Below are 13,790 nucleotides of genomic sequence, written 5' to 3'. Positions count from 1 at the left end.
ACACACAAATAATACACAAGATTTACGTGGTTCGACCATTTTAGCCTACATCCATGGGAGAGGAGTAACTAATATATATATATACAGTAAAGGAGGAGGAAGATTACAACACACTCAACTCACTCACTTTAGTACACACTCACAGTTCCCTCACACTTATTGTGTCTTCACTCACTCTCACTCTCTCTGTATATATAATGGAGGGGAAACACTCCTTTTATAGGAGAGAATGAGGAGACTACCGCAACCTAATTCTCTCCAAAAGTCAGCATCAATTGTCCTTCTTTTTCAAAAAGGTGGGTGGAGTTGCTGCACCAAACAACAGCCAATTTTTGACCACTGAATTGCAACCCATCTTCCTTTTCCATGTGAGGCCACCGAATTGCAGCCATCAATATCCTTGCCTCCTTTTCAATAAATGAAGCGGGTCCAACAAATCTTCCCCGCTCGACTCATGCAGAGAGTTCCGCCAAACCTACTGCGGTTCTACAAGCTTCGAGCTTTGACTTAAACGTTATCTTAGTCATCATGTCTGATGCATTGTCATCAGTATGGATCTTCTCTATGTTTAACTGTTTTGACTCCAATGCTTCACGAATCCAGTGGTATCGAACATTATTATGCTTTGACTTTAAATGAAAACTTGGATTCTTGCTAAGATGAATAACGTTCTGATTGTCACAATAGAGAACATACTTGTAACGATAAAAAAAAAATATTTATACAAGATTAGTGTAGTCATCCTGAAAAAAAAAATTTATTATATTAATTAAAATAAATAATATTATAATAATAATATAAAACTTATTTGTATAAAGATATGTATGTATAATATATATGTATATATAAAATAATAATAATAATAAATTAATAAAATAATATATGATAAGATGAGAAATCAATCCTCATCTTCTCCTTCATTCTCCTGCTTTCTGGAGACCCCCACCCCCTAAACTCATCTCTTTTTCACCCTGTGCAATCCGTTCTCTCTCTCTCTCTCTCTCTCTCTCTCTCTCTCTCTCTTTCTCTCTCTTCTTCTCAATCCTTCTCTTCTTAATTTTCTCTGCAAATCTATGAAATTTGAAGAACGAACATCATTCCTAGGTCCTAACTCCACTCTTCAACAATTTAACCGAAAAAATTTCATCATCCGCATGCTGTAGACAGTAGACACCACTCCAGGATTGGGGCATGTAGACTAGATTATGTTAGGTTTTATTTTAAAATATTCATGATTAAATTTGAGTATGTGAATTTAATTATATTTATGTTATTTAAAGATATGTCTGTGTTAGATTAAATCACAAGGATTTGATCATATCAAGTTATTTTGGAATATATTAGAGTTAAATTGAACATGTGGATTATTATATATTTTCTCTGGAAATTTATTAAAATTATAATTATTATACAAATCGTGTGACATGAGTTCATTTTATATTATTGTATAATTGAGCAAATTTTGGATTTTTGCGATGTTATGTTTATTACTTGATTTATTGTGAATAATGATGATATTTATGTACAAATTTTATATTGGAAAAAGTAGTGAGTTTATTTTATTATGAATTTTATGTTGGGAAAATGTTTAGATTATTATATGGTTTAATTGCATAAATTGTATTATATGTTTTAAGAACCCTAATGGTTGTAGTTACAGATTAATATTAGTGCAACCACACTATTATAAGTATGAGGATGTGACAGGAAAATTGATCTTACATGTTGGCCTAACAAGACTTAGAACCTTATTTTGATGATACCAAACTAAATGAACTTAACATGTTTTGCTAAGACAAGTTTCAGGGCTCAAATGATTGGCGAAAGAGATTAAGCTCAAAAGTTCTTACAAAAAGACCAAGTTCTTAAAAAGATCAAGTTCAAGTCTTTTTAGAGATGCCCACATGAAGAATATACTTAAAGACTTGGCCCATAATAAAGCAAAAGATAATTGAAGAAAGGAAGCTCAAAAGAATGGAAACCACTACATGAAGACTTAGTGTTTTAAAAAGTTTATAATACTAAGAGTCTCAAGTAAGTACTTCATATTTTCAGTATAAATGTTTTAAACTCTTTAGGAATGATTATAGACTTGGAGACCCATTTTTAAGACCTTGGAAAATACATTTTTGAAGTTTCAAATCAAAAATTCCAAGATTAAAAGCTAAAAGAGTTTTTAGAAAATTCTTAAATAAAGTGATTTGCATGCTTAGGCGACTCACCTTTTATATGATTTTTAAGAAATGCAAACAGAACTGAGACGAGCGCTTCACAGATCCTTCTCAGGCGACTGACTGGTTTTTTAGGTTGAGTTAGGTGACTGATTAAACACACTCAGGCGGCTGACACAGTACTAACTTTTAAAATATGCTGAATTGTTAAAGTGAAAGGCACCTAACACTTTTCGACAGGCGATTGACTTTCGTAAAATTTGAAATAAAGCAGTTTGATTATTATCAGGTTTAGTAGTATAGAACTGCTTCCCTTTGAGTTTGCATACATTGCTATAGTATCAGGTTTAGTAGTATAGGATCCTCCATGTCCAGCATTCTTGTGAGACTCTTCTTGAAGAACTAATGCATAAACCTTGTTAATTGAAGGAAGAGGCTCATACATCAGAATTTGAGTCCTAATGGTTTCAAAATTTTCATTTAATCCTATAAGAAACCTCATGACATAGGCTTTGTCATGATTAATACTTAAGGTATTGTTCGCACCACATGTAAACTCTGGTAATGGTTCCAGATTTAGCAATTGATCCCATAACCTTTCGAATTTCGTAAAATACTCAGTTACTGACATCTGATTTTGAGTAATATAACAAAGTTTCTTTTGAAGATTGTATATTTTGGGACCATTGCCTTAAGAAAAAACATTTTGCAATTCCAGCCACATCTCTTTAGCAGTTTTACAATACATCACACTGCCATATACATCTGCGTGCATTGAATTAATCAACCAAGAAATTACCATCGTGTTGCAGCTCTACCAATCTTCATAGAGAGGAGACTCTGGATCAGGTACAATAATTTTTCCATTGATAAAACCTATCTTTTTATTGGCAGTGAGAGCAAAAAATCATGGCTCTTGACTAAGAATGATAGTTTTTCATGCCAAGCAGTGGTTGTGTAACCAAAATGCTACTTGGATTTTCGTTCGAATGGAGGAAGAATGGATTTGAGAGATTCGGTTGTGAGGATGGATCAGATTGATTGCTTGAATCTGGAGATGCCATAAATATACCTTCAGACTCTGATACCATATAAAACTTCACGGACGGAAGATCTAAATAAAACTCTGAATCTTATTTCTTGAATTCAATGAAGCTTACAAGCATAAGTAACTAAATTCAATCATTAAATCTCCTTATATACAAAATTTGTTGAGGTAACTAATAACTAACTTCCTAAAGAAAAGAAATAATTACAAAGTCCAACTAATCATAACCAACAACTAACTCTTCCAAGTCACATGGCAATAACTGTTCACAATTGTGTATGAATGAGTCCTTACAGGGCTTATCAATTTTAACACTTTCTGACTTAACTTATTTTGCCTTCTCCAGTCCTACATTATGCAATACCAGAGCAGTTAATTTTTTGCTGCTTTGCATTACTACACTTGTAAGCAAAGGCCCATGTTTTTCCCTTTCTAGTATATAGTAATCAGATGTCAACCCAACTGTCACATGGAAGGTTGAGTTGAGTTACCCAAATATCGCAAGCAATTTCCTCGTATTTGGTCCTTCATGAAATTCTAAAATTCACTTTTAGATTCAAGCTTGCATAGACCACCATGTTATATTGCGTTTGAGAGCATTGAATTGAGTCTTAAATTTTGCCATGACGTGAAATTTGATAAGCATTTTAAACAAATTTTGTATTGTATTTTATGGAAGAGAATTTTGTATTTTGACTCTAAATGGAATGGCTACGTCTAGAGACCTTTGATGCGTGTCCTACAAAATTACTTCAATACATAATTTCACAACATCCTACATTATGTAATTTCTTGAAATTTTATTATTGAATGATACAACGTTACATGATTATATCATCATTTCTTTCTTTTGGCCAAGGCATATATGTTCTTTGATAAGTTTTCTTTATATTTAAAATATTTAACATTGGGTTTGCAATATCAACTATAGCTTACTTTTATGCAATTAATCGGGATTAATTTCAATAGTATTAACAATCATTTTTCATACTTTTCTCAACAGGCTAAGCTAAAGGCTTCTTAGTTTCGACATGCACCAATTAAAAAGATTAACTTACTGGATGAAATATTTGGGAAAGATAGCTATTGGAAGTCATGCAACTGGTTCAAAACAAAGGCTACTTTAGTGGGTTAAGGAACATAATGGAATTGATATAGATAGTACTCATGTGAGTCATGTGAACAACAACAGGATTTCATTGGAGTTGACGTGGGGATGACTTAAATGTTAATGCTACATCTTCATCTAGAGTTGTCTAGGTCTACATCGAAACTAGCTAAAGAGATAAAGAGGGGGAAAAAAATGGCAGATTTTTTGATATTGTGAGTGAAGAGATGAAAAATATCAAGGCAAGTTTGGATGTAGTTGTCGCAACATTGGATAGTGGTAATTCTCGAGAACTATTCTAAAGAGCAATTGTTCAGTAAGATTGTAAAAAATGATGACATGAGTTACACATCTCACATGAAGGTTTATCAATCTCTTACAAAGGATGAAAAGGTTGTTCGAACATTCTTAGCTTGTCCAATTGAGTGTCGTAGTCTTAGGTATTAGTAAAATTTGAGTCTTTTTTATTCGAGGCCTAGTATTTGCATAATCAGAGATTAATGCAAGAAGAATGCTTTTTTTCCCTCTTTAATTGTTGGATAACTCATTATATGATATATTTTAGATGAATTCTTATTTGTAGATAAGTTGAATTGAACACCTTATGACTTTAGGCTCCCTTCCAAACTTATAAAATATTAGGGAAAGTAATGAAAAATATCAAGAAATCCACATTTTCATGCTTGGTTATCAAGAAAAGTGAAAAAGAAAATAAAAAATATATCAACTTTATAAACAAAAAATTAATTTTACGCATCATTAATTTTGGTTTTTTTAATTTTAATCCTATTAAAATAAATTCTTCCTAAAAAAAAAAAAAAAAAAAGGAAAAAACAAATGGAGAGATTTCTTAAATTTCCCCAGCGTGGCGCAAGGCCGGGGAAGCCACTTTTGTGTCCTGATCCCAACTGTAAAGGCGGCCCCACTCCCCTGCTACGGTGCTTCCTCTCCCTTCTTCTTCCTTATTCAATTCTCTTTCCGCCAAAATACCATCCCTGATTTTCATTTCCTCCATTCCCAGGGCAAGAAAACAGTTTCCATTTTTTCAGTATCTCAAAGAGGGAGAGAGGGAGGAAGCGAACGACCGTCTCAGATACCTATTGCTCCATCCAACCCGATCTTCCTCATTCAAAGTTATCTCTTTCTTCTCTCTTCTTTCAGTGAGAGAGAGAGTGAGAGAGATGGCGATTCTGTACGCGCTGGTGGCGAGGGGATCGGTTGTGCTGGCGGAGTTCTCGGCGACGTCGACGAACGCCAGCGCGATCGCGCGGCAGATCCTGGAGAAGATTCCCGGCACCAACGATAGCCATGTCTCCTACTCGCAGGACAGATACATCTTCCACGTGAAGCGCACGGACGGCCTCACCGTTCTCTGCATGGCCGACGATACCGCCGGAAGTAATGCCTTTCTGTTTTCTTTATCGTTGACTCGCTGATTTTTGTGTTCAATTCGCTTGAAAGGTTGTTGTTCCTTTGTTTGTCTAGGGTTTTGAAGGTATTTTTATTGCTTTTAAATTAAAAACAAGGGTGGCCTCGGCTTGAAATCAGCAAAGCAAAAATTAAAAGATAGTCTTGTGAATTGTTTGAATATATCTAATCAATTACCTAAATTTCGTTATTTTTCAAGCAACTTGTTGCATTACGTCAACAAATAGGGATATTTTTAGAAGATCATGCATGAGACGGGGTTCAATATAGTCTTGTGAATAGTTTGAATATAGCTAATCAATTATCTAAATTTCGTTATTTTTCAAGCAACTTGTTGCAATACGTCAACAAATAGGGATATTTATAGAAGATCATGCGTGAGACGGGGTTCAATGGCACACGCATGCCCCCAGAGAGAGAGAGAGAGAGAAACGGAGAGCGAGTGTTGTATTTGACAATGATGATTTCCAGATTTTGATGGATGTTTTAATGAATTGGACATATATGAGTGTAGGATGTGTTTATTATTTAGGATTGTCTTGTTAGGCTACCTCATAGTTGTTAGAATCATATGATTTGTGTTGAATCATAAAATTTGAATTGATTCTACACCAAATCAATAATTGCTCCAAATCATATTGCAAAATCAAAAATATCCTGAATCATAGCTGAATTGATCTGAATCAATCAATTCCTTTGATTCTGAACCTAGTAGGTCGTGCCTCAATCTGTTTCGAATCCAGTTGGACCTAACTGGTTTTACACCACCACCCCCCCCCCCCCCAATCCCACACACACACACACACACACACACAAAGGCTTTTGTAGCTCTCTTTTTTTTTTGGGTGCATTCGCCTTCCATTTCCTCTCTCTACATGGGTTCTACCCTGAAAAAATGAAGAAAGCAGACAGTAGCCTCCTTTTTAAGCACATAATACGAAAAACTTGAACATTGGGAGAAAAAAAAGCACAACTATTTTTTCATCCTTGGAGGAGGAGGAGTGCAGGATTCTACCATTGAGAAGCAGTGGCTGCTGGGCTAAGGTGGTATTAAGTGCTACCTCATGTAGTTTACAACCAGTTGGGGTGCCTCAAAATTGAAGCATATCAGTTTTGCAGTTTGACTGGTTTCTCTTAAAAGATAAAAGTATTAGTTGGGCAAAGTAAATATTGTGCTAGTTCTGAAAATGTTGTGATTTGGATGTTCTCTCCGTAATAATATGGTTGATGAACATTAAATCATTTCCAGGAATTCTTGCAATGTCTCATTGTGCTACCAGATTATCTTTCAAAGTTCCTAGATGAATATGGATGCATCTGTGTGTAATTATATCTCTTTTTTGATATAATATTGTGGAGAATTTTCTCCAAGGTGATTATGAAGTATGAAATGCGGAATTTAGGCATCTTCATTTTCCACATTAGATACTTTGATAACCCCTTTTCAATGTCGTCTATTTGAGAATCATCTCTCAGATGCGAAGTTATGTGCACAAAAGATTTTGTCATCTCTCCTTTTTGATGAAATGGAGTTGAGAACCATCTCCAAGATGATGCTCTCGAATCTTTATCTTTTGCATTGAAGGTTTTATTGTGTCTCCTAATGCAATTTGTAATCCAACATTTTTTTGACTCCATGAATATCCTTTTGTTGTACAGATTGATAACGAGACATGGTTGGATCAAATTTTGATCTATAATTTATTCTACTTGTTAACCCTTCGTTGGATTGAGAACTATTGTTGATTGATCCTCTCAATTCTCGTAAATATCAACTAAAATTTGTGCATGAAAATTATTTTAGGCCAGTCTTGAAGATTCAGAGACAATTTTGAGTTGGTCTGGGTGGTGGTGTAATTTTTTGTGGTTTAATTTGATAATTAATGCATGAAAAATCAGAGATTATAACAGAAACAATTTCAGCAGGGATTCTGTTTGAAGACATCATCGATGGCATTTGATTTTTTGTTGTCCTCTTGTATTTAACTTTATCTCTTGGTCTGTTTGGATCACTATTTGTCTTTAGGCTATGATGAATTTGCTACTGAGTCCTGATGAAGGTACTTATGAATTCTTGCAATTCTTGCTTTTATTTTTGTGTAGTTAGTGGGTGTGCATATGTATACTGTAACTCAACATTATATCTATGGTTCTTATTAGTGTTATTGGTTCTTCTACTTATTATGTATTGCATATTTATATCACATTTTTTGTATTTTTTTCTGCAGGGAGAATTCCTTTTACATTTCTTGAAGATATTCATCAGAGATTTGTTAGGACTTATGGTCGCGCTGTTCACTCTGCACATGCATATGCCATGAATGATGAATTTTCCAGGGTTTTGGGCCAGCAAATGGAATATTACTCAAGTGATCCAAATGCAGATAGGATGAATAGATTAAAAGGCGAAATGAGTCAGGTAAGTAGACATACCAAGTTCTTAAGTTCAATATTCTTGTGCTTATTTTGCCTGCTGTCCATGCATGCTGCTTTTTGTGCGTGTAAAACTGAAAAAATTTTCATTCTTTGGGCCTTCTAGGCTTCGAGGTTAGGTAGATCATAGAGTTCTAGATCTTATTAGCACTTCAAATTTGTCACATTTGGTCAAAGGTTTTGTGTGATCCAATCTGCTTGGATAATGAATATTATGCATTAGGCTCATATTTGAAAACGGTTGATGAAAGCTCAATTTTCTATTAAGCATGCATATAAATTGTCACATGCTACTATGCTCGACTAATTTTGCCTTATAGTTTTTATTTGTTATTCAAATGTACCTTGTTATAGGCTCATGTTAGCCTTGGTGTATTCCCAAGAGAGGGGGTGAATTGAGTATTTTAAAATTTATTCCTAAGTTTAGCTAATCTAACAGTATATCCATAACCTAGGGTCTGTCTATACAGTTTCAAATGCGCAGATAAATAAAACGTACGGAAAATAAATCATGCGCAGCATTCACAATATAACATACATGTGCGGTAAATAAATTACGGAAAAATAAAATGCACACACAATATGTTATTGGAGTTCGGCCAACTGTGCCTACGTTCCTGCTTCTAGTTCACAAGTCCGAGGATTCCACTAATGCTCACTTAACGGGTAGAGCGGCACTGTTTACAATTAGGTCAATTTACGGGACTGACCTCAACCTACACTTTTCCAGGATGGTGCACCTAATTTTCTTAACCGGTTCTAAGCCAATTCAGGACTATTCAACAGGGTAGTCACCCTCTTCAAGCCCACGCCTAGAATACAACAGATATGAATTTACGTACACGGAATGTACTTCTCAACTAAGCAGGTATGTACTTCAATAAGTACAGTATACTCAATCAACCACACATCAACAATATAGGAAATTGTAAGTTCGGTGATGTGTATCTTTGTGCAAGCAACACTCAACAAGATATGATAACAAGTATGCTCAAAAGTGTTCTAATCAAGTTATATCTTTGAAACAAGTTATATCAAATCTCAATAACAAATCAGAGTTTCAAAGATGCTAATCAAATATTTAAACTAACTCAAAATATTTTCCTTCAATGAAATGGGCACAAGAGTAGTTTGAAAATACTATGACTTGGAAAAATATTTGCACAACAAAATCAAAATTATAGGAATCTTGCAATAACAATGTAAAGATCCTTAAGTTTGTTAGTTTATCCCAACACAAGATTTATAATGTTTAAATCTGTGGGATAAACTTAATTAAACTCCCTCAAAATTAATATCAATAAACAATCAAGGAAATGAGAGTATTAGTAATATTTAACAATCACTAACACAACTAATATGCTCTCACAATACTAAAATGTATCAAGGGAATGAAGAAATGAGAGTATTTGGGCAAAATAGGATTTTGAAAATAAAGAGGATTTTTCCTAATGATTTTTTGCTAATTTGATGTTAATCCTCACAAATGAACCCTTATATATAGACCAAGATCTAATTATGACCATTTAGGACATGTAGGGTATTATTAGGAAAGTTTTAAAACACATTAGGACTTTTAACCCGGTTTAGCCTGTTTAACCTCGGTAAATAATTAACTCGAGAAGATTCGGGTGGCTGAACCTTAGTTCGGCCGCCCGAATAGACCGAACACAAAAAGGCTTTTTAAATGGTTTGGGTGCTTGAATTCAGACTCGGTTGTCTGAACAAAAGTCAAAAAGTTTTGGTGTGCGGTTCAGGTGCCCGAGAATAAGTTCGGTTAACCGAGCAGAGGAATTTGGTCGCTCGGGGCCTGTTTTGAACTAAAAGGTTCGGCAGCTCGAGTTGGTGAAAAGTAACCTTCTAAGGGTTCGGTCACCCGAAGTCTGGTCAAATTGCTGACTTTCCAGCAGTTCGGGTGCCCGAGGTATTTTGTACACCTAGGGTTCGGTTGCCCGACCTCACTCATTTTGTGTTTATTATGTTCAATTTCATTTCAAGTTGATCCATTGATTGAGCAAGTTATTATGGGGACTGTTTGTTCATGTGTGTAGGGACCTAAAGTCTTTTCTAAGGCCATTTTGAGATAGTCTCAAAAATCCGGCATCGGTCAACCGAAAGGTGCCCTAAAGTCCTTTGGCACCCTATGGTCAAATTACAATCTTGTTAAGCTTACAATTACCTACATGTATGACATGCAGAGATTATTACAGACCGATATAGATTATTACAGACCAAATTTAAAACATAAATGCATTTATAATAAGAATCTTATTATTCTTTCTTCTACTCTTCGAATTCTCCATGGAGTATGCTAGGAGTATGATCTTTAAGTCTTTCAAGTTTCCAACAATCCTTTCTCATGTGTGTGTACTGAATTAATGACCTGTTCAAATACTAGGCACACACATTAATAATAAGCAGTTTGTCATAATCAAAATTAGAGATCGGACTCAAAAAGTCAACAGCTTACATTGATAGCATTCCACTTTGGGTGTTTCAATTTTAGTAGGTCCTTGGTGTCATAATATGTGATTGTATGCTGATTGTGTGGTTTTTTATAGGTTCGCAATGTCATGATAGAGAATATTGATAAAGTTCTAGAGCGAGGTGATCGCTTGGAGTTGCTGGTTGATAAAACTGCAAACATGCAAGGAAACACGTTTCGCTTCAGAAAGCAGGCTCGCCGTTTTAGAAATACTGTGTGGTGGAGAAATGTCAAGCTTACGTATGTTCTCCGACCAAAACTAATTTTTGTTTGAGCACTTGCATTAGGTAGGAATCATTTTTATCTGATGTTGCATTTTTTTTAGCAAAAGAACTGTTTTAAGTACTCGTACATGGATGAATCTGGGTAAATATTTTTTACAAAATATTTTCGGGATGGTTTTTCAAAAGTTACTCATACCAAAAGATCCAATATATGCTGTACTATTACTTGTTCATGTTACCATTATTAAAAATGGCATACTCTAGTTCTGCATGCAATGAAAGTGGTTTCTACAATCTTCTAATCACAATGCAATTATTCACATTTCTTATATATTCCGTTCCATTAGATAATGCTATATTTTTGGATTAGGAGTTCCTAGGCACAGGCCCCTGTTTGTTTGACAGAATGAGAGAGGGTAGGATGTGAAAATATGAATAACTTATCTGTCCTCATCCCACTGTGTTTTATATTCAAATGATTATATATACCAGATCCATGTATACAGGATAAAATTATCCCATTGAAGGGATGATATATGATATCTAAGCATGGAGGGAGGGATAAGTGTTAGATGGTGGTTTATTTTTTTGTGGATAGGAAAAATAGGATCCATTAAAAGTGAAGAAAAATTCAAAGGGGAGGACAATGCTTCCTCCTTAAAAACAAGAGGACAAAACATACTAAAAAAATATAAGAACAAGAATAACATCAAAACAGCTCGCGACTCATGTTGCAAATCACAAAGGGAATATCCCCGAAAGCATGGGGGGAAAAAGCCCAAAATGAGGGTCAGAACATGAACAATGCTTCCTCCTTAAAAACAAGAGGACAAAACATACTAAAAAAATATAAGAACAAGAATAACATCAAAACAGCTCGCGACTCATGTTGCAAATCACAAAGGGAATATCCCCGAAAGCATGGGGGGAAAAAGCCCAAAATGAGGGTCAGAACATGACTATGTCCCAAATTGAAAGAGAGTAAACTTATCCTAGAAAATCCTCTTATTTGTTTCAATCCATGCTTCTTTAAGAACAGCAAACCAAGCAAACCTCCACAAACTAATGGCTTGGATCATGAAATTTCTGTAATATAAAATGAGCATGTATTGAGTCATGTTGTGTTCATTTAAGTGTCTGCTTTTGATTGACTTCAGGAATTTTTCGTTAAAAAAGTCATCATGCTATGTTGATAAGATAACATGTGGAATACTCCATTTGTTATCCCAGGCAGGACAAACATGATATAATACCTCATATCCCACAATGTGCTATGCCAGGAAAATGTGTCCTATTATATATCATCCCTTCTCATCCTATCCGTTATCCCGCCAATCTTACCAAACAAGGCCTATTTGCAATTATTCATATAGGGAAGCTGTAGAGTTGAGGCCTTTATCAGCCTTGAAACATTCAATGTTCTACTTTCAAAATGATGCAATACCTTCCAAGCTATCATTGTAAATAGAATAGACAACCTGCAACCCCTTTGCTCAGGCCTGCATTTCTTTACTAGCTTGATCATTTGCTTAACCAAGCTTGGATTGGTGAATTTTTATTTAATATTATTTGTTTACGGACTTGACATATCCGAAACCAGTTGAAGCAATCTAATTTGACTACGTCTGAAAAAAGTAATATGTGCTTGTATGCACCTCCACTAGGAGAAGATTGTTGAAGAGATGGACATTTTGTAGTCATTTTGTCAGTGTGGCCTGCGTTTATAAACACATGTATCATATTTTCATTTGAATTTTCATTTGAAACGGTGCAGCAGAATTTCTTTTTTTTTTTTGGGGGTCAAGTTTTACGAAGTCCAGAATCATATAGACATATTGTATCTCCATTATTTGATAATCTGACAGCATTTTCAGAACACCAGAGCCATTCCTCATGTGTATAACTGAGGTCATTTCACTACTTATCAACTTATTCTTGGAATCCACACCCCAACCCAAAAAAAAGAGCTATTGTGGGGCCTAAATATTATTGAAATCTTAAATTTTCTTAAAAAACAAAAAGAAAAAAGAGGGGGTGGGGGATGTCCGTGGGCTACAATGCTCGCGGCTTGGCACGGGTAGCAGGTCTTCATAGCGTACCCAGACTTTGCCCCAGTTTTTATGCAGAGAAGTATGGTTTAAAATTTAGCCTAACCTGAGATGAGATTGAGTAGAGAGAACAGTTTGCATCGTACTCTGCTGGCCACTGATGAGTTTTTAATCTTGCAGTGTTGCGCTGATTATTCTCCTCCTGGTGGTCATTTATGTTGTGCTGGCATTTGTTTGCCATGGGCTGACGCTGCCTTCGTGTCGGAAGTGAGAGTTGTTGGCATCTGAGATTTGGTTTGCTTTTGTTATTTGCCTACTTCAATTTTCTCTACTTACAGATCATGATAAATGTAATTTGAGATACTTGTGTGCGTGCATACGTGCGCCCAAGTGGAGACTTTTGAGTCAGCTTGGGAGAAAGCGTAAGTTTGCTGTATTCGGGACTACAATTTTTTCCTGGTTTCCAAATTTTAATTTATTTGCTGTTTCATAGCTAAATGAAGATGATATTATAGCGCCTGGGCAGGTGAAAAGGGCTTTGCAGAGACCGATCATTCTTGTAAATTATGTTCAAACTTTGTTCATGAACACACCAGGTCCTTCATGTCAAGTTAATTGCTGACGGGCAAACGGAAAGGCAAAATCATCAAACCCAATAAAAATAAAGAAGAAAGAGAAATCAGGAATAATTGAGTATGAAATTTCATATCCTTGACTTGGAGAGCTTAGCATGGAAGATAGATTTGGGAGCTGGTGAGTATTGCGACTTTTAAACTACACAAATCACGTAGTTACCATTTAGGCTTTAGCTTTGGTTCGGAAGGCTTGTCATATTCTTCAAGATG

General features: G+C 35.2%; 1 protein-coding gene across 1 annotated transcript; it reads left to right on the top strand.

Moving 5' to 3' along the window:
• Positions 1-5,205: 5,205 nt before the first annotated feature.
• LOC131150733 (vesicle-associated membrane protein 711) lies at positions 5,206-13,443 on the top strand. Its single transcript, XM_058101649.1, has 4 exons — positions 5,206-5,725; positions 7,984-8,174; positions 10,750-10,913; positions 13,126-13,443. Exons 1-4 carry the CDS (start codon positions 5,509-5,511, stop codon positions 13,214-13,216), a joined length of 663 nt encoding a protein of 220 aa, XP_057957632.1. The 5' UTR covers positions 5,206-5,508; the 3' UTR covers positions 13,217-13,443.
• Positions 13,444-13,790: the final 347 nt, after the last annotated feature.

The sequence above is a fragment of the Malania oleifera genome, chromosome 3, assembly GCF_029873635.1.
Source record: "Malania oleifera isolate guangnan ecotype guangnan chromosome 3, ASM2987363v1, whole genome shotgun sequence".
Classification (NCBI taxonomy): domain Eukaryota; kingdom Viridiplantae; phylum Streptophyta; class Magnoliopsida; order Santalales; family Ximeniaceae; genus Malania; species Malania oleifera.
Note: the sequence above shows the minus strand (reverse complement) of the source record. Positions and strands in the feature narration are given on the sequence as shown.

Bases quoted from the DNA above. Each gene is read 5' to 3' on its own strand.
- LOC131150733 (XM_058101649.1), top strand. From the start codon at position 5,509: ATGGCGATTCTGTACGCGCTGGTGGCGAGGGGATCGGTTGTGCTGGCG. The intron at 8,175-10,749 runs GTAAGTAGACAT...GGTTTTTTATAG, and splicing joins TAAAAGGCGAAATGAGTCAG to GTTCGCAATGTCATGATAGA. The intron at 10,914-13,125 runs GTATGTTCTCCG...TTAATCTTGCAG, and splicing joins TGGAGAAATGTCAAGCTTAC to TGTTGCGCTGATTATTCTCC.